This window comes from Passer domesticus, chromosome 4 (assembly GCF_036417665.1).
Source record: "Passer domesticus isolate bPasDom1 chromosome 4, bPasDom1.hap1, whole genome shotgun sequence".
Classification (NCBI taxonomy): Eukaryota; Metazoa; Chordata; class Aves; order Passeriformes; family Passeridae; genus Passer; species Passer domesticus.
Genome location: NC_087477.1, coordinates 40612556 through 40639246, shown reverse-complemented (window position 1 = coordinate 40639246; position 26691 = coordinate 40612556). Strand labels below are relative to the sequence as shown.

Here is a 26691-nt window from a genome sequence, read left to right as displayed (position 1 = left end):
CACCAGTTTTGTTGCCCTTCTTTGGACACTCCCAGTGTCCATCTGGTAGTGAAGGGCCCAAAACTAAATACAGAATTCAAGGTTTTTCCTCACTAGGGCTGAATACATAGCAACAATCACTGTGCTGGTCCTGCTGGCCACACTCTTTCTGAGACAGGCCTGGAAGGCCACCTGAATGTGTTCTGGCTCGTGTTCAAACACTATCAACAGCATCCCCAGGCCCATTTCCACCAGGCAGTTTTCCAACCATTCTTCCCTCAGCCTGTAGCAATGCCTGGGGTCCTGTGACCCAGGTGAAGGACCCTGCTCTAGCAGGGTAATCCTAGAGCACATTGCAGGGATTGTGTCCAGATGCTTCTTGAGTATCTCCAGTGAGAGAGCCTCCAGAACCTCTCTGGACAATTTGGCACATTCACCTGCACAATAAAAAGTTCTTTCCTTTGTTCAGTGGAACTTCTCTGCATCATTTCTGTACCTTCCCTCTTGTCTTCTTGCTTAACACCACTGAGCAGAGCCTGGCTCCGTCCTTTTGTCATCCCCCTGAGACATTGATGAGGTCCCCTCTCAGTTTTCTCAAGGCTGAACAGGCTCAACTCTCTCAGCCTGTTATTTTAAGGGGGATGCTCCAGTCTTACCATCATCTTTGTTGCCCTCCTCTGGACCTGCTCCAGGAGCTCCATGTCTCTGCTGCAGTGAGGAGCCCAGAACTGGACAGCACTCCAGATGTGCCTTACCAGAGCTGAGCAGAGGGGCAGGATCACCCCCCTTGCCCTGCTGGTATTGCTCTATGAGAGAAGTGATACTTGTATTTATTAGCCAACAGTAGGTTTTCATTAGGATTTTCTTGAATTCATCCACACTTTAGCACCTACCTGTGGCAAGCAGTGCCAAAGCATAACCTCACATTGCGTATTGAAAAGTCTCTTTTGTTCTTTTGAGCTTGGTGTCTGCTAGTTTTGTATAATGCTTTCTATGTTCTGTAGTGTAAAAGACTGAGCTGTCATTCCCTCCAGCTTTGCTGCTTCTTGAGAAAGTTAAAATGGTGTTGTTCTGCTTTTCAATAGATCATGTCAATCAATTAGGTAGTCTTAAGGAAAAGGTCACTATTACTTTTGGAGGCACAGAGGCATTATAGCAATTGGCAAGAAGGTTGACTGATATGAGAAAAAGGACAGGAATGATTTACTGCCTTTGGAATTAAGGGCATCACTAAGAGTGAATATTAGAGAAATTACCTGCTTTCAGGTAATTCAGGGCCTTTAAGTTGAATTGGAGATTGAAAAAAAAGTAATATTTATTTTCTACACCTGTCCCTGTAAAAATTGTGGATTAAGGGTTAAAGGTCAGAGATGAGGAGGTCCTTATAAGAGAAGGGTAACCCCACTGGTCACTGGCTTTTCTGGGTTTTTTGCAGTTGCTGGAGTTGGCTGATACTTTGTGGCTCTTTTTAATTTCCTCTGCCTAATTCATCTGATGACATGTGGCACATTGATTAAAGTGCATGGAGGAGCATGTGATAGAGCTGTTGTTTGGGGGATACTTACAGGTGAGGGAAGGGCATTGATATCTGTGGCTGTGAAATGTTTTGGAGAGGTATTTCTTATGGCTGTGAATCTGACAAGGTCCGGTTCAATCTGTTCTACAAGATGTTTGTTTCTAAATTTAGTTGGGTGGCAAAAAATGGTAGTGATTATTTCTTCCAAGTTGTAATCATCCATTAGAGACTGCAGTATTTACTGTCTTACCATATAATTTGAGGTCCATGATGTTGTAAGACAGCCAGGATATATGATTGAGGGTGGAGGGAGTTCCTTTTGTCTTGTAGTATGTTTGCATGGTGACTTGCTCAAAGATGAGATCTCTGGAGAAATGTCCCCAGAGGTTAAAAGCCTTCTCTCGGTTGTTGAGGTAGGTATTTTGTTCTTACAGCAAATTCAGTGCTGTTCCCACCTATCAGGATTTTGCAGTGGATAGATGCAGGTTTTGTAGGCATCGGAATGATTTTTAAAATGTCTTTGGCTCTGTGGGTCGATGCTTCTATTTCATTATTGGAAAATAATTTGAGTATGTATAAACTTGAATGCTTTTCCCCAACTGAGCTAGCGAAGGTGTTAACTTTACCTAGGCACTATACCTTACCAACCTTCTCATAGAATCAGAATTAAAATACTTGAAAAATAATCTTTTATGCATATATTTTTGGAGTTGACCTTAAACTCAGAGTTGCTGGGTCACTGTGAATGTGTAAAAAAGACTGAAGTTTAAGGTTGTGTTTAAACTCAGAGGTAAACATTGCATACCTACAGATACGTGAATATATGGTTCGTTGTTGTGTAGTGCAAATTTCTGGTGAATCATTTTCTGTATTTTGTAACCAAAAGCTTTATGAATATCTGTCACATAGAAGAAAAGGAAGCATTTCAAGAAGGGCAGGAGAAAAGTGTTCAGGAAAACATGCCATTTCTCTGACTGAGCTGCATGCAGGGTACCTTCTGGAAAGACAGGTCCAATGAAGGGTGTGGTTATGAGATTTTATTTGACAATTTCTGTGCAGTGTGCATTCTGTGAGGGCCACTGTTAAAAGTTCATGGATCTCACATATTGTAGGGTGTAACTGCGTGAGTCAGCAGTACATTGCAATGAGATGTGATCATGCATGAAGATAGTTTTACTTTTGTGAGATTTTAATGTAAGAGGATTGAAAATTAGTGTTTCTGCTGCTTGTTAAATTATTTGTTTATAAGTACAAATGGCCTATTTGAAACCAGTATGTTTCTTTATATGGATGAACTTGTAGTATTCTTAAACACATCTTTTGGCTGTTGGTTCGCATTTATGTTGTACAAGAGGTTTTGGGGTTTTTTTGTTTCTCATTTTAAGCACTCAGTTAAAATTTCACTGTGTTTGATGCATGTGTATTAATATTTCTGTCATGTAGGCTGTCCCTTCACAACAAGTGCCTTTACTCTCAACACACCTCTATAATTAAAACAATGAGGAAATTCTCTTTGTTTCCTCACTCAGCTAAAGGTTAAACTCCATCACATTTCGTGCTGCTTGTTTGACTCAGCTGGTCTATAAAGAAGTTGAATTAGGCTGAAGGAGCACACAAATCCTACGGCATGGGACTTTTCATAGAACTTGGCATTGGCAGTTGTCGTACTTTGAAATTCTCAAAGGCATTCAACTGATTTTTTGGCACTGAGGTCACCCCAGTACTGAACGCTTCTCGTAATCCCAGTTCAGTGGGTTAGGTTGAACTGTACATTTTAGATCCCAAACATCTGTCTTTTGTATTGCAGTGCTGGAATTGTGCTGCTAATCTTTGACTAGGCAAGATCCAGATACTATTTCAACTGCTGAGTATAGAACCTATTTAGTAGTGTTCTGGGAAGTGAGACTCAGTGATTCACCTCTCAGAGGCCTCAGTTGCCTCAGGATTCCCCAGGAACTCCTTCCTTATTACTGTAGTTTCCTGTCAGAGGATACACAGTAGTTGAAGCAAGTGGGCATATCTTTTACAGATTTTTACACAGGAAACAAAAATATCCAGGAAAAATCAACCTGTACCTTATTGCTTTGGTCTGATTACTGCTGTGGTGTCTTTGAAGTCTGTATACTTGCAAGCACCTGAGCTTTCTCCACTGGATTCCTCACGTCCAGCATGTGCATCATCTCGGTCTTGCTGAGTTCTTGCCCTTGCAGTCAACACCCTTTTGTTCTTCTCTGGAGCAATGTTCTTTTGTGTTTCTATTCTGAAGTTCCTCTGTTTTCAAAAGTCCAGCTGAAGTAGACCCATCTTTTAATTTCTTTGGGAGATTTCCCCACCCATTCCCTATTGTTTTCTCTTTGCTGATCTACAGATAAATGATTTAGTAGGGATTTAAGATACTCACTGCTATAAAAGTAGTGTTACCTATTTTGTTACAGTCATTATTAATGTTTCTAGTCAGATGTGAACATTGACATACCACTTTTTCCCTTTACGATATTTTAAAGATAATCTTACCACTATACTCATATGTTCTATGAAATAGAGAAACTATTTGAAGCAAATCTAATATTCATGCTTTATAACAGTTAAAGCCCTGTAAAGACATCTTGAATCCTGTAGATCCAGATTTACTGGTTTTCTTTATGCCTTTGTCCTGCTCATCCTTCATGATTAAACCAGGTTTTATTCATCTGTGATGTCAATTACAAAGGTTTTGGAGCTCATTTAGCCACCAGGTTATATTTGATGTACAGAGATGTATGAAGCAAGCAGAATGTCCCATCAGTGGCTAGAGAAGGCTTTGATTTACTGACTGAAATGCAACTGCAAATAGTTGAATCAAAAAACCATTCTTCAGAAATAGGCTTTGTTTTGTACTCTTGAACTGTAAAAGTAGGGCACTGTCATCTTTTCCCATGTGCAAATGCAGAAGCTCTGTAGACTTTAATGGTAAAGCATTTTCATCAGCAGAAGCTGCATTTTACATCTAAATTGTTCTATTTGAAAGCGCTGGTTCTTTCCTTCTGTTTTTTAACTGTTACTTTTGTGTCTGAATGTAATCCTGGCTGGGCCCAAATATCCTGTCCATATCACTATAACAATTCAGTGATACTTTAATTTACATTTACAGTGCTACATTGCTATTATGCTATTATTAAAATTATGGGTGTTTTCTACTGCTAGAATTATTTACTACCAAGATTAAATTGCCATTAATCATGAATATTATTTACTAACTTTAATCAAAACATACTAGCCGGCTTATCATAACAATGAGTGTGATATGTTGATAGATGGCATAGTGGGGAGCCTTTTTAGCTGTTACAGGAGGACCAAAGTCTTCTTGTAGCATACATTTTATTGGGAGCTGAAATCAGTCGATATGCAATGAAGACTGAGAATGACTTGAATCATGCTCTAGGCATTTGCCTTTCTGGAATGTCTGTGTTTATAAAATCATCTTGGGGTTAGGGGCAGTTCAGCTCGGGTTGTTGACTGAAAGAAAATGCTGTAGGAGATTTATCTAGAATGTCTGTAGCTCAGGATCAGGAAGGTGTTAGTTCAGGGTGCACACAAACCAGGTGACTCAGATTGGCAAAAAAATTGGGAGGTGTTTCAGCTTCAGGGTCGAAGCTGGACATTATTAAATGTGGAAGCCATTGTAACCTGATGACTTGTAGGCTGCTGTGAGAATTGAAGAAATGTTATCATCTGCTGCCATGATTTGCTTTGACTTCCTGCCTGTGTTCTGCCTTAAAATTGAAGGTTTTGTTGCTAAAATACGATCCCAAAGTATGACAGTGACAAGCACATGAATATGTAACAAGTAGTTGAAGAAACAGCTAGAGAGCAATTCCTGAAAGGATTTCCCTATGCTAATCAATGTGAGCTGTTTTAATTAGCTGAGCAGCTGGATTTTAGCTGCTGCTTAACTACATCCTCACTTGTCCAGACAGTGGGAAGTCACAGTTGTGGCATTCATTAAGTGATGCAGAAGCAGACATCCTCAGCATACTGATGAGGATTGAATTGTTGCTGGACTTAATTACTGGTTCAGGATTTCTTGCTTGTGGGGCTGAACCCAAGGGAGAAGTAAAGTTGTGCAGGGATAAGTCTTAATTTCTAGATGACCTATCTATACTATGGAGCAGGTGATTTCTTAGGTGACTAGATCTTTTCTAGCCTCCTGTACCTGCAGGGACAGGACAATGATCTAGCAGAGAACGCGCAAATGTTCATTTTACAGAAAGACTGTGGGGACAGGCTGCTGCCAACTGTGTTTGTTCTGGTGCTTGTCTGATCTCCTAGTGAGCCAATATGGATAATCAGCACTAACAGGAAAAAAAAATACAAAGAGTGAATCAGCTGATACTGAAGGATGAGAAGAGCAGCTGACATGAGGTATAGCCAACATTTGGTGATTTACTGTCAGATTAGTGGCAGAGTCATGGAGTTAAGGTTTGTTTTGTCAGTGGAGGTTGAGCTGCTTACCCCAAGGACTGCTGCTGGCCTCCCTGTCCACTCCCATCATGTCTCTGGTGCCACCCTGATGCTCATGTGGCTCTGCAGCCAGCTGGAGTAGTTGGCCTGTCTGGCTGAAAATTAATCAGGATATTTGGGATGGGATTCTTTGTTGTTAACAAAACCACATGGCTGATCCAGCAGACTTGTGACCATGCCAACACAAGAAATGGTGAGCGTGGGGAAGGCTGTGCACTGTCTGCTTCTCTGACACTGATGGGGAAAGTGCCCCTGGACTCCATGTGCCGTGTCAGCTAGTTTACACTGTCAGCTAGAGGACTGGGGCTCCTCAGCAATGGAGGCATTGAAGCAGCTGACCACTGTGGGTGCATTTTCAGTGTAAATTGACTTCCACGGGATTAATACAATTCTGTCTACTGCACCCATATCATGAATTTGGGATACCTGTGAATCTTCTGTTTTAGCTTTAGGAACTTTTTGGTAGAACTAGTAAGTCTGTCTTTGGCCTGCAGGTGGTGGTAAATCTATCTTTTGCACCACACCTAATTTAGCTATTAAGTTACTACCATCTTTATGTAATTCAGTTTGCAGTGAAATATTTTAGGTGACATTTAAAAAATTTTGTGCTTGGAGTAATGTCTTCTAATAAGTTTTTAGACTGTTGTACTGTAGTACACTGGCTGTTACAAAGATGGCATGATTTCTAAAGTAACTGAGAGGAATATATGATGCTTTTTATTAAACTAGTTTTTTGCCTTACAGTAATTTCAGCATGAGCTATTTTAAAATTCTTGGCTCACATTACAAGAAGTCACAAGACATTAAAACTAGCGACATTTTAATTCTTTTTACTCTGTGTGTGGGTGTAAAGCAGGGTCAATAACCATCACAATGTACATTTCTTTTACATGGGTGTGTGAACCTAAGGACTAATACTTTATGAAAAGCTTCATATGATTTGACATAAAGCATAAATTTCTAGATGTTGTAGTAGATGCTTTAGAATAGTAATTTTTTAGAACAAGTGATCGTTCTTTTTCGTTATTTTTGTTGGCTTTTTTTCCCCTTTAGGCTTTTATGTATGTCTAGAGTGATGTTTGAAAAAAGTGCAATCAGTTTTCCTGTAGAATATTCATTGTTATGTCAGTTTAGATAAATAAACTAAAGGTCCTGGTTCTGATAAAGGGAGCAGGCAATGTGAAGGGCTGCTCAACTCCTGCTGAGAATCCCATGCAAGCCAATAGGAGGGTGTGTAAGTAGATGAGAAAGAGAGGCTGGGACAGGCTAGTAGGTTGGGATGTCTTCTGTGTCCCAAGCAGTATCACAGTCTGTAGAGCAGAAGGCTGTAGATAGCCAGGGGAGACCCTTCCTAGATGGCTACGGGTAGGCTCAGAGGCAGGAAGGGGACAGTCACAAGCCAGTCCTGCCTGTCATCTCCAGAGGCAAGTAAAATCCATCAATCCTCTGCCTGTTTGCACTGAACAGCCAAGCAGTCTGTCAGCCAGCTTGTGGGAATGTGCCCATGAGGTGCCCTCCACTGGACTGGAGACTCTGCTACTCCTGAACCAGCTAAAGGACCAGATGGGTGAAAGAAAGCCCAGAATCTCCAGGCCTCTTGGCTTAGGTAGCTGTCCTGCTCTGGGCAGACACAACTCCCTGCCTGCTCCCTTGGAGATGGCTGTGTGATTTGAGCTTTATTCCACTTAAACAGCACCTCCTTCTCTGCTCTGTGGGAACTGCTGAGGTGAGTGATGCTCACACAGTCACTGTGTTGGGTCAGGGTCACCCTGCAGGAGCAGCCTTCTGAGAAACCTGGTGGCTACACCAAAATTGTGTTTGAAGAGAGACAGTGCTCAGTTAAGGAAGTGTCAAAGCAGAGCCCCAGGTGAGGGAGAAACCATGGTGTATGCACAGTAAGTGCACTTACTCCACTGAACAGTTTACAGCTCTTTGCCCAGTCTACCTTGTGGCAATTTTGTTTCCCTAATGCACAGATCTGAAATATGCTTTGGGAACATTTTTCTCAAGTATTTATGTTTAGAAAACCTGTCCTTGAAACCCAGAGTGGAGCCTGCTAGAAAGAGTAAGTAGGTGTTTAACAATTTGAAACACACCACTCCAGGTTCTTTATCTTTCAGAAATGGTGACCCATAGGACCCTTTTCATACTGCTGCCGACTTGAAGTACCCAACTGCTTTCAGCATAGCAGGCACAGCAACTTACAGATCGCCTCTGAACTTATGGAGTGGGTTTTTCCGGGTGCAATGTGGGTTTTGAGGAGCTGGCAGGGGATGCTCATCAAAGCTGTTGCCTTAGCTGGAAATTAAACCAAGTTTGTGATTTAAATCAACAGTTAGCAAGGTCTAGGATAAATGTGCAAATGTCAGAGGAGTTGCTCTGGTTGTTCAGTCCTTCCTTGGGGGTGGGTTGAATGTCTAGTTTGCATATTTACTTATTCCATATTAGATATGACTCTGGTGTTGTTGCTAATGTTTATGAGATTCTTTAATACTTTGGAACTTCCTGCTGTCTGCATGGTTTTCTTCCAGCAATATGAGTTTGAACTTTGCTTGTGTACATTGCAGGGTGACACAGGAGCTCCCATGCCCACAGCTAGTTATTGTCACACTGTCCCCTCAGATGTTCTCATGTAGTTGTGGGGGGAGTCACATTTTGGATGGATTAATATTTCCGTGCCATGTACATTTGTGAGAATTTTTTTCCCTGCCTTCTGGTTCATTGCTGTGCCTTATGAACAGGAGGAGGAGGTGGGAAAGAGGCAAGAGCCATGCAGTACAGTAATTGCTGCAGCTCCTACCTCATCAAATAGGAGAATTAAATTTGATTTGGTTATGTTAATTATTTGGATGGCTTGAGAGAAAACATGTCATTAACTGTGGAGCAGAGGAGGTTATGAGTAACCTTATCACTTCTCTCTTTGCAACACAGAATAAGAGACCAGGAGTTGCTTCCTATAGAGCAGGGATGGGTAGGCTCAGCATAAGGTATGGGTAAAATCACCAGCTGCCCCAAGAACAGCATCTTATATGAGTTGCTGGGGTTCAGTATGTAACAAAGTTATGAAGTTTGCAGTTCCTTTACAGGACTTCATGGGGAAAAAAATAATGTGTCTACTGTCATTTCCATGTCTTTAAAGGGCTTAAATAATTGTAAGCTAGATGTGAATCAGACTCTCCTGGGGGTAGGAAATGTAGTGCTTTGCCAAAAGGTTGTTGATGAGTGACCTGTTAATGGAAAATGGAAAAGAAAAACTGTCTTCTAACAGCTTGTTTTACCATGAGCTCATAAATTTTCTAATAGAACCATGTTATCCTGGGTTCTAAATTACAGATAGTTGTATTTTTGGGTTGCCTTGCTGCCCGTGATATATCCATTCTTCAACTTTACTAGGTAGGTTTCATGAGAGATTTTACTTCTTTGTTCTTTGCATTTTGATTTTAAAAATGTTTTCTATGTATCCTTTTGGTCCTCATGCCGTATGGAAAGCTTGAACTTCTGTCTGCATGACAACTCCGATGATTTCCAGACAAAAGTATTTGCTTTTATATGAGTGTTTATCAGATTCTGAGGCAAATTGCAATGGGTCAAAGGGCTTTTGCCAGTGGAAGAAAGAACTTGTTTCTTTTTGTTATTACTGGTACTTGAACGTGTGTACTGCACAGATTTCCTAATTTCTGCCAATAAAACTTAAGTAAATCCCAAATTCTTAGTATAGAAAGTTACTGCTGCTCCAGGAGAATTCAGATTTATGTTACCAGACTTCAGTTTCCTTCCTGTCTGATAATAAATATGATTAAAACCCTAAAGAATGTATATATTCAGAGAAATGAAAGCAAAATTAAAGCTTCAAAAATGAACATCCAAAAGAAAGAGACTTGAGATACAAGGAGCTAAGAAAAGAGTCTGGGGTACATCTGTGAGGAACACACAACTAAAAGTGTTTCTTAAAGATAAGGCTGTATTTTGATGGGACACTTTGAAGGAAAACTAGAACCCTTTTCTAAATGCACAGTGAAATATGACTGATAGAAATGTTTTCTAAAGCAGCTTTGCGAGCAGTGTGGACTGGGGCCAAGCCACATTTGAACTGTTTCTGAAACCAGACAAATAGGCATTGTTTATCCTAGACTAGCCAGACTGTTTCAGAAAACAGTTCAGTCAGAGCAACGTTCATTTCTGTCTTAATTAGTTTCCAGAATTACTGTAGCGGGAGGACGTTTTCATCCACATCCTTTTTAACTGTCTCTTTCTTCTCTCCTCCAAATCACCCCAGTCTTCATCGCATTGGAGGAATTGCAGCCATCATGTGCATGTGAAGCTAAACTGAGCCCTGACAGGGTTGGTGTGCTGCACAAGAGCAGACTTAAAATGCTAATGCACTCCCTGTGCTAACATTCTTGCTGATTGAGTCTGGTGTTGGAATGTTTCTGGGAAAGGCTTGATTAGTATACCTCTGTTTTGTTGTTAAGATGTTGTATTAATTTGAACCAGACATAGTCTGTTTATTTTCAGCCTTTAAAAAGTCTATTCAGCACTTCCAGAGGCTCTCACCAATAAATATTCTTTATCTCTTGCATTTAAAAGAGAAAAAACCCTTCTCTTCTGAACTGGTTGGTTGGTTTGTTTGTGTTGTTTTGATTCCTCTGCAGCTTAGCACAAAGTGGAAGAATATTAATACCATATTCTTCAAATTGCACCATTTCTGAAAGTGGTAATCCCAAATTAGATTTGATTTTAGCTGCAGAAATAGTAGGGGCTGCTGTATCTCTTAAATAGAACATTCAGAGGAGAGGCATCAGAAATCTTAGTCTTACTAAGAAAACAGATGAGTTGGCAAAAGGAAACATTGTTCTGTCCCTGCATATCAACAAATATTTGGTCATGTTGTCTTCCTAACCCCACCCACTAAGTTATTACTGAAAAATGTTATCTCAACTGGAAGGGAAGACAAGTTGTTAAGTAATTGTTAAAAATATTTAGCAAAGGTTTGTAGGCTTTTACTTCACTGTGTAAATTTTATTTATTTATGAGAATATAATCCATTAAATACTTGCAATCTGTGAATATGCACGCCCACATGAGACAGAATGTGAACTTCAAGACAGAATTGAGAGACATAATGGATTTAATAATTGGCTTTCTATCTTTGCAGAGTTTTGAAGCCAAGCTGTAACCTGGTTTTCATTAAAAGGGGTTGGGTATGGTTTTATAGTGCAGGAGTTTTGGACAAATTTCTGTAAGATAACAATGCAGCGGAAAAAATAGGCTTGGGAAATCTTTTACATTATATGGGGAATTCTTGCATGGTGCTACTTAGTTGTTTTCTCTTTGAGACATTAACCATGTTTTAATAATTCTTTTTTCTTCCATAAGCCAAGGACCCTTGTCATCCATAAGAGCGGCAATCAAGAGATGTAAGTTTACTTTTCCTTTTTGAGAACTGTGATGTTGTAAGATTGCTACATCTTTATTTTTAGTAACTGTTTAACTTGGTATGCAAAAACAAAGTAGCTGTAAATAAGTAAGCAGTAAGCTTAGGGGCTGTAATTTCTTTCTCTTTCTTTTTAGACCATATTTTTGTTCCTTCTTTCCAGTTGCTAACATTTTCTTATTTATGCACTAATACATCTGTGCACAAATGTGATCCTTCTCTGAAGAGCTTGTGCCCAAGAGATGTGCCAAATTTTTAGTTCTTTTGACAAAATAGAAGGTTGTTTCATTCTAGTAAAAATCTCCAGTAACTGCTTATTTGCTGTACTGGGGACAGAATTAGACTCCCGTACTGGGCTTGTTTTGGAAAATAAAAGATTGTTTATAAATCTTGAATGAAAGTCCAAACTCTTCTTCCCTGATTTCAGCATTTAAGTTCTTTTCCCCTTTCCCTGCTCATGATGTTCCCAAGCAGAGAGTTTATTTAGATGCATCTTGCAAAGTGTTTTATGCTGTTACTTTCTTGCCCTTTTCAGTTTTATTTCTTTTCTATCCATTACTTTAATTTCATATTAATGAAACAACCCTCAGGATTCTGCTATGGGGAAAAATAAATTAGTGTATGTAGTACTGATTTGTTTCTCCTGGACCTATTAGTCAGGGACTCATTAGTGTGGATTAGATTGGAGGTAGTGAAAGGGCATCATGAAAGCTTTACTCAGAGCTAGTCTGCATGATGCTGTCCTTAAAATGCAGCAATTTATTTGTGCTGTTGCTGCCACAGATGGAAACTGGAAAACAGAGAGCACCAGATCACAGAGGGCCTTTTGTGTTGAAGTCAGAAATTGATTCAGACTGCCTAAGCCCCAGTACCTTTCCAAACTGAGAAATCATCTACGAGATCATTAAGCATTTGATATCTGTTTTTGAAAATTCAGTAGCAAGTGATTCTTTGTTTTGAGGCATAATCACATAAAAATCCAGTCAAGAAGCTGTGGCTTGTGGTACTTACTTATCAACATGTGAATAACTATGATGAAATATACGTACCATGTGAATTATTCAGATAATAAGCTAGCAAAATAATATCCATGTACATAGCAAGGCATTGTGTATGAAACTACAGTTTTTTGTATGCTATTACCCAGTGCTGTTAGGGTGGACCTATATTACAATGGAGACTGAATAATTCCTAACTCCCCTTGCCATTAATCTGGAAAAAGTATGGTATTCTCTGGACAAGTGTATTTCCCTAACAGAGTTAGAAATCTGTCTTTCCTACTCCCTGATTGGGCTCTTACTCTCAAATTTTGAAGAAACATGGTAAGTACAGGGTTTCAACTTACCCACCTGTGGACAATGCTGTATATCATTTTGTTTCGATAAGGCTCTCCATTTCTTGTGACCAGAGAGAAAGAAGGTTTATTTTCCTTTGGTGCCCTGACCACAATTCCAGGTAGAAACAGTGTCATTTTCAGTTCTTTGACTGCTCCATATGATTCAGAAAAGTGAACCACACATAACCTGAAGGAAGCAATCATATGAACATGAGATTTGCTCAGGAGTAATCTTTTGATCTCAACTCCTCAGAAGTTACCCCAGGATCTTTAATGATGGTCTCAGGCCTGGACACACCACTCTTATCCAGCTTCCACTGAAATCAGTGAAGCTGCTTCCATCTATGCTAGCACAGCAACGTGCACAAAGAATGGCAAAGAAAGGGGAAAGAGGCAAGCCAAATGCTGCAGTAGTGAGATAAAGGGGAACAGTGTTTTCACTCACTTCTCCACTCTTCCAGTCCAGTCTGTTGTTGGGAAGCAGGGCTACAGAAGCCAGTCTCTTATCCTAAAATGTTAGAAGAACCTGTGGGCTTGTTCTATTCTCATTCTGTCCTAAGTAAATACATGGCTGAATGAAGGATGTGCAACAGCTTGTGTGCACTCTGAAGCTATGGCTTTCCATTTGGCAGTTTTGCAGCCGTTTTTGGCTGTGGGTTTTTATTGTTTTTCATTCTGTTTGTTTTGCTTGGGGCCTTCCTAGGTTCTTTTGGCTCTCACTTTTTTCCAGCCAGATCAATTCTGTGACCTCATTTTCTTCCCCATCTGCACAAACATTTGGGCTGGCATAATGCAGGGAATGGTGCAGAGGCAGGAACACACAGCCCAAGGAAAGGTGTAGGAAGGAGTGAAGTGCCTTCATAAATTGTGATTGTCAAATATGAGTAAAACTATGGACTTGCTCTAAGGATGCAGTTACAAAGATTTTATTCAGCAGCAATGTCAGCCTCTATAGTGCCTAACAGTCAGATCAGCTGTGGAAAAAGGTACCGAGGTGGGGTGGGAAGAAGAATTCCTGTAACCACCATGGGGGCGGGAAGAAGAATCCCTGTAACCCCCCTAGCTTATTATTCTATCAGTTCCCTCCCTGAAGTTGCACAGAGAAGTGCTGGAGCCAGGAAACAGAGGCAGGAAAGAGACTGCTGTTGGGGGTGGCATGTTCCTTCCCCTGTGCTGCTGGTGGTCTGAGCCCAAGATAAGCAGGTTCAGGAAGGTAAAGTGAGACTAAAACTGTGCAGACAGTGGTTATTTTTTTATCACTGTGAACTGGGTGTGGAGTCACATGAGTGCTAGCATTCCCTCAAGGGGAATCAAAAACCATGTTTGGAAGGGGAATTGGGCATTACCATCTCTTTAGCTACGTTCAGGCGTTAAATCAGCCCAGCTGTAATGTCAGACAATCTAATATTTCCTTGAGGTGCCTGGAAACAGAACCAGAAAAGGAGCAAGACCTCCCCCTTGTGCCAAGAAACAGTTTGGGAGAAAACTGTCTTACTGCAGAGATTAATGAAAAATTCCAATTAGTTTGAATCTTTTCTTCACAACCATTTCGTACAGAAGTAGTCTAATCAGATGTTGGGTGAAATCAAGGCTCTTTTTTCTGGTGTTGGCTTGAGGATTATCTGATCATGTTAGTGTTCCCTGAAGAAGGATCTCTGCAGTCATGTAACGCCTTTGATATTTCAAAAACTGCAAGCATGGCCTCTTCTATGGGAACATTCTGTCAGTTCTTCAAACTGCATTACTTTGTAGGTAAGGGAGGGAGTGTTTGTCCACTCTGGAGGCTTTCCTTGTAATACTGTAATGAATAACCTTTATTCCTAATCATCTATATAGTGAAACAAATGATTTCTTAGTCTAATTGTCTCCATATTTCATAGGTTGGAAGAAATGTCTAATGTGGTTTTAGAAAGCATTGAAAGAAGGTGTGTTTTTAAATATTAGCACATGTCCTTGTTGTAGAAAGGCTTGGCCTGTTTGAAGCTATCTTTCCAATCTTTAATGCAAAATAAAACTTGCTTTTAAAACACTCTGCAATGACAAAACTGTTCAGTGTTTCATACAGATTTGGTAATGGAAGCACACAAATATTGTTATGCAGTGTGTACATTGTGGAAGCACTCAGTGCCCACAACAGAACCTTATCTCTGAGCAAATCCTTGATAACTTCAGTTGTTTTTGTAATGCCTTAAAAGGTTTCCCAAAAGACTGTAATTTCTAGCCCAGCTGTCTTCTAAAGGCTCAAATCTGCATGTCAGACTTCTATTGCATTGAAGTTTATGGGTTTGAGATGTAATGGTGGTTGTACTTACACAGATGTTTCGATCCCAAAGCTTAAAATGCCCCCTGCAACATATGTATGTATTTCAAATACAAATGACATATTAATTACAAGTGAAAAGTAGGACCTTGAAAAGTAGGACCCTGAGAAGAAACAGTCGAGAAAAAATTTGAAACATAAGTATGCAGCACAAATAGGATACACTCTGCCTCCACATGTTTAAAAAGAATAGGATAAAGACCACTAAATAGTTCTTCTAAGAACTATGTACAAAAGAGAAATCTATAAGTCACTCTGCCCTCTATTACAGTATTACAGTAGATCTGCCCTCTATTTACAGTATTACCATTAACCCTTTATGCTGTAAAAGGTTAAACACATTTAGATCCCTCATTGACACTGGCTAGTAAAGTGCCTCATTGACACTAACAGAAATAAACCATACTGACAATGGTATGAGTTGATTTGATTTTTTTTTTCCCCTCACAAGACCAATAAAGTTATAAGATTAAAAAGTGAGGCTTTTATGCACTGATATTTTCCTGTCCTTCCCCTTCTGAAACTACTTTGCTTGTTTTACTTACATACCCCTAAGCATAAGCTTCTGGAAATGTTAGTGATTCTCACCCTGAGCATTTCTTATTGTTAAAGTTGAGAAACCAACTGTTTTCAGTTGTCAGTGTATAAAGCAGCGCTGAAATACATTTCCATTGACTCCCCTGATGGAAGAGAGGTTTTTTAAATCTTAAAACTGTCCTAATTTGAAATCTGGATTTTTCTGATGGGAAAATTAATAGTATGCTTCCTCAAGACAATCCCCAAAGGGAAAGAAGAATGGACTTAAAGGCTCAAAAGACCACAAGGCTAGAAAAATGGCTGCTGGTTTTTCTCTTGTGTTTTTTTTTAAGTAAGGTAGATACTATATTTTAACAATTCATGTCTTTTTTCATGTACTTTTTAATTAAAATTAATTTCTTAGAAATAGTGAAGTAATAAAAGCTGTGCAAGTCTGGGGACAAGGATTATTTAGAAAGTTTGTAATTTTTTTTCCCTAGCATTTGTGGAACACCTGAGAGCAGAAGATGCAGTAGCTTTCATCTCTGTTTCTACTGTGAATTTAAATCCTCTTAAGAGCTTCCAAAACAAGATATGTTCTAAAAGTGTGGTTGTAAAATAATATGACTGCAAAAGTGGAGGAGATGTTGACAGAAGAAGAGAAGACCTTTGTCAGTGTCATCAAAAAATAAATGTTTAGATAAAATGTTTATACACATGGAAGTAACTTGATTCCATTAATGCTTGAGAGATATTTTTTTCCCAGAGAAATGAGTACATCCTGAAAATATATATGATGGCTTGGACATTAGTTCTCTTAAGGAGACATGTTTATATATTTATATATCAGCTAGTAAAGTTATTTTTTATATAAATATTTTAAATGTTTTGTTTTCAAGAGAGTTGATTTGTTTACTTGAATTTTGGAGCTTGATAAATTACATAGATACCTCATTGGATTTTTTTTGCCTATGTTAAGAAAGGAAAAAGGTCTTTCAGGCTTTTTTTTAGGTTTTTCCTGTTTAATAACTTTGATAAATAGAAGCACATTTAGAGTCTCACAGGGAGAAAGGGCTTGTATAATTTATCCAGAAATTAAGGAATAGTGAAGTGAGGTGACAGGTTTATTAATTCAGTTTTACCTTCCCCATTAATTAGGTTTTACTTCTCTTGCCTTTATCATTGGATTCGGGCTATACCCCAGGCAGGTGCATTGACCACATTTACCAAAAAGACACTTTCTTCCATCATCTTTGCAAAAGTGATCTTGGATTGGATTTGTTTTGGGGTTTTTTCCTCTAACCTGCATGTTAGATAGTGCTATGCTGACATCTCTGAAGAGGGAAGTGAAGATGAAGTGTTTATCTACTTAGTCAGACAGTTATTACAGAATTCATTTAGATGTGAAATAATTTGAGATATGCCTCTTGTTGGGATCAACCTGTCTGCCTGTACCTCTGTGGTAGGGAATCCCAACTTCTTTGCATCTGTATCAAGTCCTCAGTGTAAATTATTACTTTTGAAGGGGAGAAAAGGCGGACCCAAATAAAGGACAATTTTAAACTAGAAAAAGCATTCAAAGAGATTTGATTTCCCTGTCCTCATTCCCACTGTGTTTACTTGTTGAGCCATACAGTGGGCATTTCCATGTTCAGTTTTATTCTTCATGGTTAATTTATTGCAAGGAAAACTTCTAAACAGCCACTGTTAAAATTGGCATGCGGCTAGAAATAAAATGTACTTTTATTTTCTTTTTTTTAGGAAATAAAAAGTGAAATAAATAGTGTTGTGAATAGACATTACAGTTATCCCTTTACAGCACTGGCACATGCACTATCCTTGCATGACTAACCCATTTGATCATGGCTTCTGGCACTCTGAAGCCTTGGTTTGTTCTCCTTTACCTCCTCTTTGTCTTCTGTAACCCCTTCTTTTTTTCCTCTAGCACTCATGAATAGTGCACATCCAAAATGCCCTGTCGAAGAGGTATGTCTGACACAACACTCTGCAACTCTCCAATCAAGTATGCTTTGCTGATTTTGGCTAATGATGCTGTCATGTTGCACAATAAGATGCTACCACTCCCTTAAATTGCACTTGCTGTGCAAAAAAATTTTTCCTTGGATAATTTGTTTTACTCTCTAAAGAAATGCAAATGCAATGTGGCCATTGAAAAAAAAAATATTTGAATGTAAATATGGCAAAACCAGAAAAATTAAGAGGTCAGGATTTGCTTATTTTATGTAACTTAAAACACATGGTTTGAAAAAAAAATCTTAATCCACAAGTGATTTAAACTTTAGCAAATATCTAGCTAGGAACATTTAATGTTTTCTTTTTACATGAAGTAGAGTGAAATATCTTTTTAGGTTCTGTGCCTTAGTACTTTTCCCTTCTATAAAACAAACAGAAAGACATTAAATAAGATTGAAGAGCACATCTCAGAAATTATCCATCAAAATGAAAAGCCTGATATGTTTAACACTTCCTTTTGTTTAATCCATGTATCATTTTAATGAAAGGAAAAGAAGTTTCAGCTCTTGGGTCCCCACAATGCAGCATATAGGAAGGTTTGGAAGTGGAGAAGACAGGGGAAAGGACCATCTGTCTTGGTGGTAACTTGGACATAGAGAGACTTTAAATGATTATGAAACTACACTCTGACTATGTTAAAAATTTCTCATATTTAGTACAAATATTTTTTTTAATCTTGGCCAGTCTTAAAGTCTGGTGTTTAGGATCAGATGCTCTATGTTTTGCATTTCATTGATAGTGTATTGGTAAGGGCTCTGCTATTATCCTCATATTGCTGTGACAGTATATTTTAACCTCTTCAAAACTTTTCTTTCCTTTCTTTAAATAGCTTCTCGGACCTCTAGCCATAGTGATCAACAGAGGGACAGAAGGTATGATGCTCTTATTTATATTGCAATTAGGTGTTACTGTAAAACTTGTTAGATTGTGTCACAGTATTACATTTTATGGCTTTCTCCTCTAGTTTATTTTTTTCCTTGGCTCTATCCTTAGTATGTTTAGAGTAGACTTGGAAAAAAATCGAAATCCTTTGATTTTTAAGCACGATAGGTTAAGAGTTTGAGGAGTTCTCTCATCAACTTTTGTATGTGTCCTCAAAAGGAGAATGCAACCAACCATCAAACCTCTGTGGAGCTGTTTTATTTTCCTGACATCTATGTACGGGATCACTTCACAACAAAAATAAGCACACTTTCATGCCTCCTTTCAGTTTCTCAAAGGGTATTGAGAAAGGAGGTCACTAACCTGGATGGCTGGTGAACTGAGTCTGCCATTATTTTAGATGTGAAGGAACTGTACCCTTCTTTTTTAAAATTGTTTTTAAAATAGTTTTAGAAGTTATGCTTCTGCAGCTTTATTTTTGTCAGCAGACAGAAGCTTCTGTAAGCAGATGCTTTATCTGCTCACAAAAGTCCCTTTTCAAAGTGGAAGTTTGTGAGATTGTGGATGGATCAGTGGTGCTGCAGGGACCATGGCCTGGGAGCACAGACCAGCCCTCTCTGAAAGAGCAGGTACGGTGATAAACCAGGACACAAACCTGTGGTCCTTCACTGTCATGGAAGTCTCTGTAGTGCTGGGTGATGGAAGGAGATAGGCCTTGTGGGGCTTGCTTTGCCCCACTTCAGCACCCTGGGAGGTTTCCCTTGGGGTCTGAGAATAGACAAGTTTTTGGGTATCCAGCCAAGAAGCAGTTTTAACTGCCCTGCTGTTTTCAGATTGTAGCTGGCTAAGGGCAAACACATTATTAGTTCTCATTATCCTGTGAAGACTAAGACTTCTGCCATCTAATTGAGTTACACTTCTGTTTAAGGACTTTAAGCATTTAAATTATTTCACTGAAACCAGTAAACCTACTTTTTGGCTAAGGCATTTAATTAGGAGCTTTGAATAGAAGCCTAAGTGTTTGTTAGAAAGGTCAGGTAAGTTGCTTTGAAATCATGGAAAAACACATTTTGTTAAATCAAAAAGACCTGAGATATTTTTATTTCCTGTTCCAGGAAAAACTTGGGCTGTTATACTTTAAACAAATTATTTGTAAATGTTTGAGGTAATTATTCCCCTTTGCCTTCGTTTCCAGGCGTCCTGAAATTACAATAGTTGCTGCTGAACCCCTCCGGCCATCTTCCTGGTTTCCAGGTGCAAGTCCTGTCACTCCTCAAGGATTAGGATTCCCTTCTGCTTCATCTCATGCTCAGTGGAGGAGAAATGAGCATCTTCCAGCTGAGGTGAGCATGAATTTACATGAGGCATTTTTTGATTTACAAAGGTAAAAAGCTCATTAGGTTAGACAAGAACAATTTTTGCTTGCTCAGACTTTCATCACATTGAATAGAAGACTATGACAGTGTTCTTTTCCTCTGTATATGTTAATTTAGTATTTTTTAATTCATATGCCAATTTTTTTTAAAGTATCATATCTGGATGTACCTTAATATTTATCTCTCTATTTTGTAGCTTCCACCTTCATACGAGCAGGTGATAAAAGAAATCAATCAAGTGCAAGTCAATACTACAAATAACAATAATGCTGCTGCTCCTAGACATACCACTACTTCTGCAACACAAACTGACTTTCCAGAGGAACTAATCAGCCATTTGCCAGGAAGTAATGTAAAAACTAGTGTGCCTCCACGCTGGGAATCTGCAGGCTGTCGAGGTGAGGCTGTTTTGGATTTCTCTGTCTTGAAAACCTTACTCTGTCTTCTGAAGATGCACTTTATTGTTGGTCTGTGCAGCATTTAATATGAATAACAGTTAAATTTCTGTGAATTATTACTACTCTAAATTTTTGTAAAAATCCTTTCTTCTGAAAAGCTGCTATTGCATTCAGAGTATCATTAAATCTTGAAAGTTTTGTTCAATTCGGCCAAAATGACAGTCAAATCTTTGGGGCCATAGGAGCTCAGATATTGTATCTGAGTTGGGGAAGCTACTGTCGTCTTCAGCCTGGATTTTGTTTGCATGCATCTCAATGCTGCAAGTTAACAGGAGCTTTTGAACTCAACTTGTAGATACCATACATTTCAGCAATCTTCGGCTTATTCCAAAAGTTTGTATATTTTTCCATTCATCTTTTTAGGAACAGAACTGTGTTTTTACAAGCACTAGTAGAGTTCCCAATGAAAGCCATCATGTTTACCATCCTGATGGCAGTCAAAAAATAACACAAATTAAATGTTCTGGAACAGATAAGTAAAACCTTTTCTTTTCTGTTAGCAGGGCAGAGTCCTCTTAAACCTCCTAGGCCTCCTGCAACTCTTCTGAGTAAGTCTTCTGCAGAAAATGAGAATCCTTTAATAGTCTTTGAAAATCCTGAAGGTCAGAGGAGCCAAGAAAATCCCAATGCTGTGATATGTCCTGTGCCAAAGCCAAGATCAAGAAGCAATCTCAGACCTGTGGTCAAAAGTACTGAAACTAAGATAGACAGTGGAGAAGAAGTGAACCAGTCTAATGCAAAACAGCAGCAACCTCCAGTTCAGCAGTCACCTCTTCTAGATGAAGACAGTTTACTAGACAATCACTTGGTGATGGACAGCATGAGTACAGAAAGGAGCCAAAATAGTATCGTTTCAAGGATCAAAGTTTTTGAAACCCAAGGCACTAGTGATACCTCAGGATTATCAAAAAAGCCAGAAATTGCCCCTCGTTCATTTGTTCCAAGATCTGTTGCCACAAAGAAGCCAGTGATTGCTCCAAAGCCGGGGCTAGGCAGAGTTTCAGAAGAGTGGGATGCATGGACTGAAAGCAAATCAACAGCTTCCAAGGAATTGCAGTCTCAGCCTGAAGTAGTTGGGAGCAGTGTTGTAACCAAACCTGAACTGCCAAAGAAGCCAAAACCCAGCCTTGTTAAAAGTAGCAGTAGTGATTTTCTTGATGCGAGGAGCGGATCAGTTGCAGAAAACAGCGATGGACAAAAGAGATTTCCTGTTCCTGCTCCCAGGCCTCTTGTTCCTAAAAAGTCATGTTACTCAGAAAATCCTGCCCTTTCTTTGGCCTCACTAAAACCAGTTGCTGCTCCTCCACGGCCTTCTGTATCTGCCCAAGACAAGGTTTTAAAGTCTCTGGGGGAATTGTCCCCTGCAGCCAACTCCTCAGTACCTGCTTTGCAAAATAAATTAGATGTGGAAGGAGATCTGATCAGTTTTGATGATGATGTTTTGCCCCTGAGTCCATCCTGTGTAGTTAAAGATAGCATCAGTTCTGAAGCAGCAGCAGGTAAGAAAATTTTTTAGAACTGTCACTATGGTTGTTCTTTGCAGGTGTATCCTGTGTGAGTTACATCTACCTGTCTTGTTGGGGTTTATGTGTGTGTAAGAAACTTTTGGCTTTCTGTTATGCCCAGATCACTATATAAAGTTACATGGATTTATTATATAAAGTTACATGGATTTACTATATAAAGTTACATGGATTTTAAGACTTAGGATGTTTCAAGGCTATATATATATCTCAGAACTTGTCTGCTGGATATATTATGTGATTACTAAAACAATAATAAAAGACTTGATCTTGTATGCTAGATGTCACCTCCAGAATGTGTAACAGCTCTCTCTGAGGAGCTTGGGACCGCGTATCTCTCACCATCTAATGTGACTAATTTATGTGAGTGCCTCAAGTTCTATGGTAGAAACCTTGTCATCTGAAGAAGGAGCAGTGTTTGTGGCATATAGAAACACTCATGATCAAACATGCTGGGTGGTCTGTCCATCTCACCAATGCCTACTTATTTTCTCTGTCCTATCTTCTGTCTGGTCTTGTCATGTGACAGCATTCTTGTCACACAGTTTCAGCTTCAGACTTTTTTTAATAAATGGAAATAATTAATTCATGTGGACAGATCAATTACTAGAACTACATTCCTTTCATAAACATTGATACTATTAGACACTTGGGGTCAATTTTTTTAGTGCTGTTTTTAGGTAGTTTAAGACACAGGTGGGTGTTGGGCTGTCATTACATTTTATAGCAATAGGTTTTGCCCTCTTAATATTCAATATGTCTGGTTTAGTTCACCAGCCCCATTGCAATCCAGGGAGAGTTCTGTTTTAAAGCAGAGGGTGTGTCATACAAAATGCTCATATAAGGAAGTGGCTATGACTTTCAGGTTTTTTTGTTAGCCTCAACTATTAGGTTTGTGTGGGCAGAGTTTGATATTGGGAGAGCTACAGGGTGCCTTTTCTGAGAAGCTGCCAGAAGTTTCCCCCATGTCTGACAGGGTGGGAGGGATCCCATGCTGAAATAGGGGAAGAGTGTGGGAAGTTCTGCACTGAAGAGGAAGGAGTGGCAGAGACAACGTGTGATGAACTGACCACAGCCCCTGTTTTCATCACCCTGTGCTGCTTCAGGGAGGAGATGAGAAAATTATATGTGGAGCTGAGACTGGAAAGAAGGGAGGGGTGGGAGTAGGTGTTGTTAAGATTCGGATTTATTTCTCATTACCCTTCTCTGATTTGACTGGTAATAAAGTCAAGTAATGTTTCTCCAAGACAAATCTGTTTTGCCATGATGGCAGCTGGTGAGTGATCTCTCCCTGCTCTTATCTTGACCCAAGAGCATTTTGTTACATTTTCTCTCCCTGTTCATTGGAGTAGTGGAGTGATAGAGTACCTTTGGGGGGCACCTGACATCCAGCCAGGGTTAACCCCCCGCACATCATTTATCATCTTAACTTTCACAAAAGAGAGGTGTAGATGCTGTGTAGTTGTCATGGTAAATCAATATTAATGATTGTTATCAAATGCAATTTCTTCACAGTTCGTGAATTATATTGTCAGATGAAGTTCCAATTTGTTATTGTTTCTCCTCTGTATTGTCATAAAAGCCCCAAGGCAGATGTAGAAAGTTCTCTTAAAGTTTTAAATCGTTACGATTGGTATATACAGACATACAGTTCTCAGGAGAACTTACGTAAGCAACGAAAATAAGGCAACAAAAGATCCTGCAGGAGAGGTGAATATTTCAACAAATCCATTTTTTCTTGGGCTGACAGATTCCAGGAACATGGCAAAAATGTCACCAAAACTGAAAGGAGGCAGTAGTACAGGGTGACTGGAGAGGTATTTTGTACTTATGTCAAGAAAATGTATGGCTGATGGTGTCTAGGGAACAGAGGCATGATCATTGTGTCTGGAGACTGGAGTCATGGAATAGACACTGTACATGTGGATGGTTTTGGAGGAAAAGCCATTTAGGGTAAAAGTTTTGTTGTTTCAGTCATTTTATTTTGATTAATAAAGGTAGCAAATAGAAGGAAAATGTACCTGTTCTAAGTAGTAGGCAAGAAAAGAGAATATTTACATTTTGAAAATGTACAAAAAGGAAAATAATGTTTTAGCTATGTACACTAAAAGACAGACTTGCCCACAACCTAGAAAAAATATAAAACATTAATTCTTCCATTAAATCAGAGGTTGAGTGATCACAAAGGAAAATCACCTGAGAAAAACAGCTTTCATGATGAAGTGATAAGAGTGTTGTTCTTACTCTTTCTGGTTGGTGCCCTAGGTGTTATTCTTCATTTGATTAAGAAGAAAATGCTTTTCATCCCTGTGGTTAACAGAGGAATTATTCATAGAATAGTTTCCTGACTTCTTAAGTCACCCGCCCGTGATTTTATTAATTCAATAAAATGTCATCTGCGTTGCAATCCCTTCTTGTCTGCTAAAGAGAAAAAGGTATGGCAGCATTACCACTTTATTACACTGCAAAATTAGGACTAATTCCAGATTTCTGCTGGCATTTTTGAGCTCAAGATCATATCCTGTACTCTGGATAACTAATACTCTGCAGTGTCCTGACAGAGCATCCACAAGAACAACACTGGCTCTGTGAAAATGAGGCAACACAGAGCACTAACACTAGCTATTTCTCACGTTCCCATAGGAACAGCTTAGGGATTTGCAAGATGAATCCATGGTAAAATGTTTTGTGAAGGCAGGAAGAGAAGCTCTAATCTTGCTCCCAGTTCCCCAGACCTTTGCATTTCTTAGATATTTGTCATTGTCATTACTTAGCAAAATGACAGTGCTCTGCTTGTTGTTATGGCAACCCTAGGAGAGGAGCAAGGCTTTTATGCGGTGGCATTGGAAGCCAAGCACCAACATCTTGTTTGTCAGAGAGCAGCATTACATTGCATATTGCAGTGTTAGCAGAGCTTCAGTTAGTCTGGAGCAGCACAGCTGTGTTGGGCCAATGTGACAGAACTGCAGGGATCAATCCCTGCTGCTGCTGCTGGCTCCTGCTGTCAGAGGAGCAAGGGGAAGGGGGCAGTGAGTGTGTGATGGGGAGGGCACAGAAGGCAAAAGTTGAAATGAGCATATGAATGAAAAGGTGAAACAGGCAAAACAGAATATCCACAGCAGTTTAGGTGACTGATGTAAGACATCAGCTTCCTCTAACAGAAGGCTACCACCACCACAGTAAGTGAAAGATATTTGAATACTGCATATGTGCTAAGATCAACAGTGTTGGCAGCAAACCACTTTAGTTTCACCTGTCTAAATGTCAGTGTTTAACTGGTAGTTCATTTACCAAAATTAGCTGAATTCAAGTTTACCTCCAGCAATCCTGTGAGTTTTGTCAGTGTTTGACAGCATCTCCAGCAGCTCAGCTGTTAGTTGAGTGAGTTCACCCTTATCCAAACATCAATAATTTTATCCTTGTCCAGCCTATATGAAGATGGGAATCATGCCGGTGCAAATGGAGACTCTGGATACTGAGATTTCTTTTAAAGCTTTCAGCATCCACTCAAACTTGAAGTCTATGGGAGCTTTGGAAGCTTCAAAATCCAGAGGTGAATTGTGACAGAATTTTGCAGCCAATTCATGATGGTGGCCCTAGGAAAGTGCTAGGAGGGAGAAGTCAGCAATGACAAATCTGTGGAACTGCTTTGTCATCAGCCAAAACAGTTTTAACTGCCATAATTTTGGACTCAAAGGCTGATGTTCAAAGCCATTTGTAACCTAATGAAATTACTTCTATTTAAGTCAGTCACTTAGAATGTGAAGGCATCTGTTTGGGACTCCGCATCTTTTGGTTCTAATGCTTTGATGATAGTTGTGGTATTTTGGATCATCTGCGTTACTTCTGCATTTCTTTTATGGCTGATGACAGGAACTTGTGCAGTTCCTGGTGGTTAAGAGTTTTGGTAATCTATCAGGTGGGCTCAATTCTCACTTATCCATTTTTACAAGGCTTGGAAATTAAATCCTAGTGCAAGTTTAACTGTGTAAATTTCACAGCTTCAGAAGACTCATGATTTTTACCCATAACTTGTATTAGTTGCTATGTCAAAGCATGTAATGTGCCTGCTTGCTGAAAGTTATGAGAATATATGTTTTGGACCAAGAAGATCAGGTTGTGGTGCATTTAGAGCACACATTTAAATTAAAACTTGGAGATGATATTGCTACAATATTTTTATTCCTTTTTGCATGTGGGGAGCTCTTCTCTCTAGAACAGCATACAATTCACTGATTGCTCTGTGCCTGACATAGCAGAACTCAATTTAAACCAGGTGCTTTGAAAAGTAGTTCAGAGAGTGCCTTACCTTGCCAGCAGGAGACAGCTCTCATTTTGATATCTTCATTACCTTCAGGTCCAACAGTAGTGAGACTACTGCATTTCTTAATTGTCTTGGGTGTCTGTCTGTCTGTCTAACTACTTTATCATACTTATAAAGGATCATTTGTGTCTCTGATGAGATACAATATCCAACTAAAGCAATGCTGCTATTCATTTATATGTATTGTTGCTTCTTGTGGCGTGAATGGTGGCATTTGTATGACATTATAGACAATTTGGAAAAACTGCTGCTTGAGTAACTCCAGATTTGTCTGCTGTGGGGATATTGCCCAGCTGCTTGATTTTAATTGCTTCCTCAGGATGGAAAAGAAAAAAATAAAATAAAAAAAAAAAAGGAAATGCTTCTAACTGGTAGATTAGTCCAGACAGATCATCAAAATAATGCAGCTTTTCTTAAGGTTCAGCAGTGTTTCTGATGACTCTTATTGTGGTTATTTTCAAGACACCTGTCTCCTTTTTTTATTGACAAATTA

At 39.3% G+C, this 26691-nt stretch overlaps 1 protein-coding gene across 6 annotated transcripts in view; it reads left to right on the top strand.

Moving 5' to 3' along the window:
• Positions 1-26691, top strand: part of SH3D19 (SH3 domain containing 19) — an 80931-nt gene that overhangs the window by 27388 nt on the left and 26852 nt on the right. For 3 of the 6 annotated variants that reach the window (XM_064417360.1, XM_064417361.1, XM_064417359.1), the window contains 6 exons: positions 11372-11412; positions 17547-17587; positions 18465-18507; positions 19713-19860; positions 20090-20291; positions 20852-21850. In XM_064417360.1, coding sequence (XP_064273430.1) covers positions 17572-17587; positions 18465-18507; positions 19713-19860; positions 20090-20291; positions 20852-21850 — 1408 coding nt within the window. In that variant the 5' untranslated portion in view covers positions 11372-11412; positions 17547-17571. The remainder of the gene's footprint in view (positions 1-11371; positions 11413-17546; positions 17588-18464; positions 18508-19712; positions 19861-20089; positions 20292-20851; positions 21851-26691) is intronic. The other 3 variants (XM_064417356.1, XM_064417358.1, XM_064417357.1) reach the window with 2 other exon arrangements.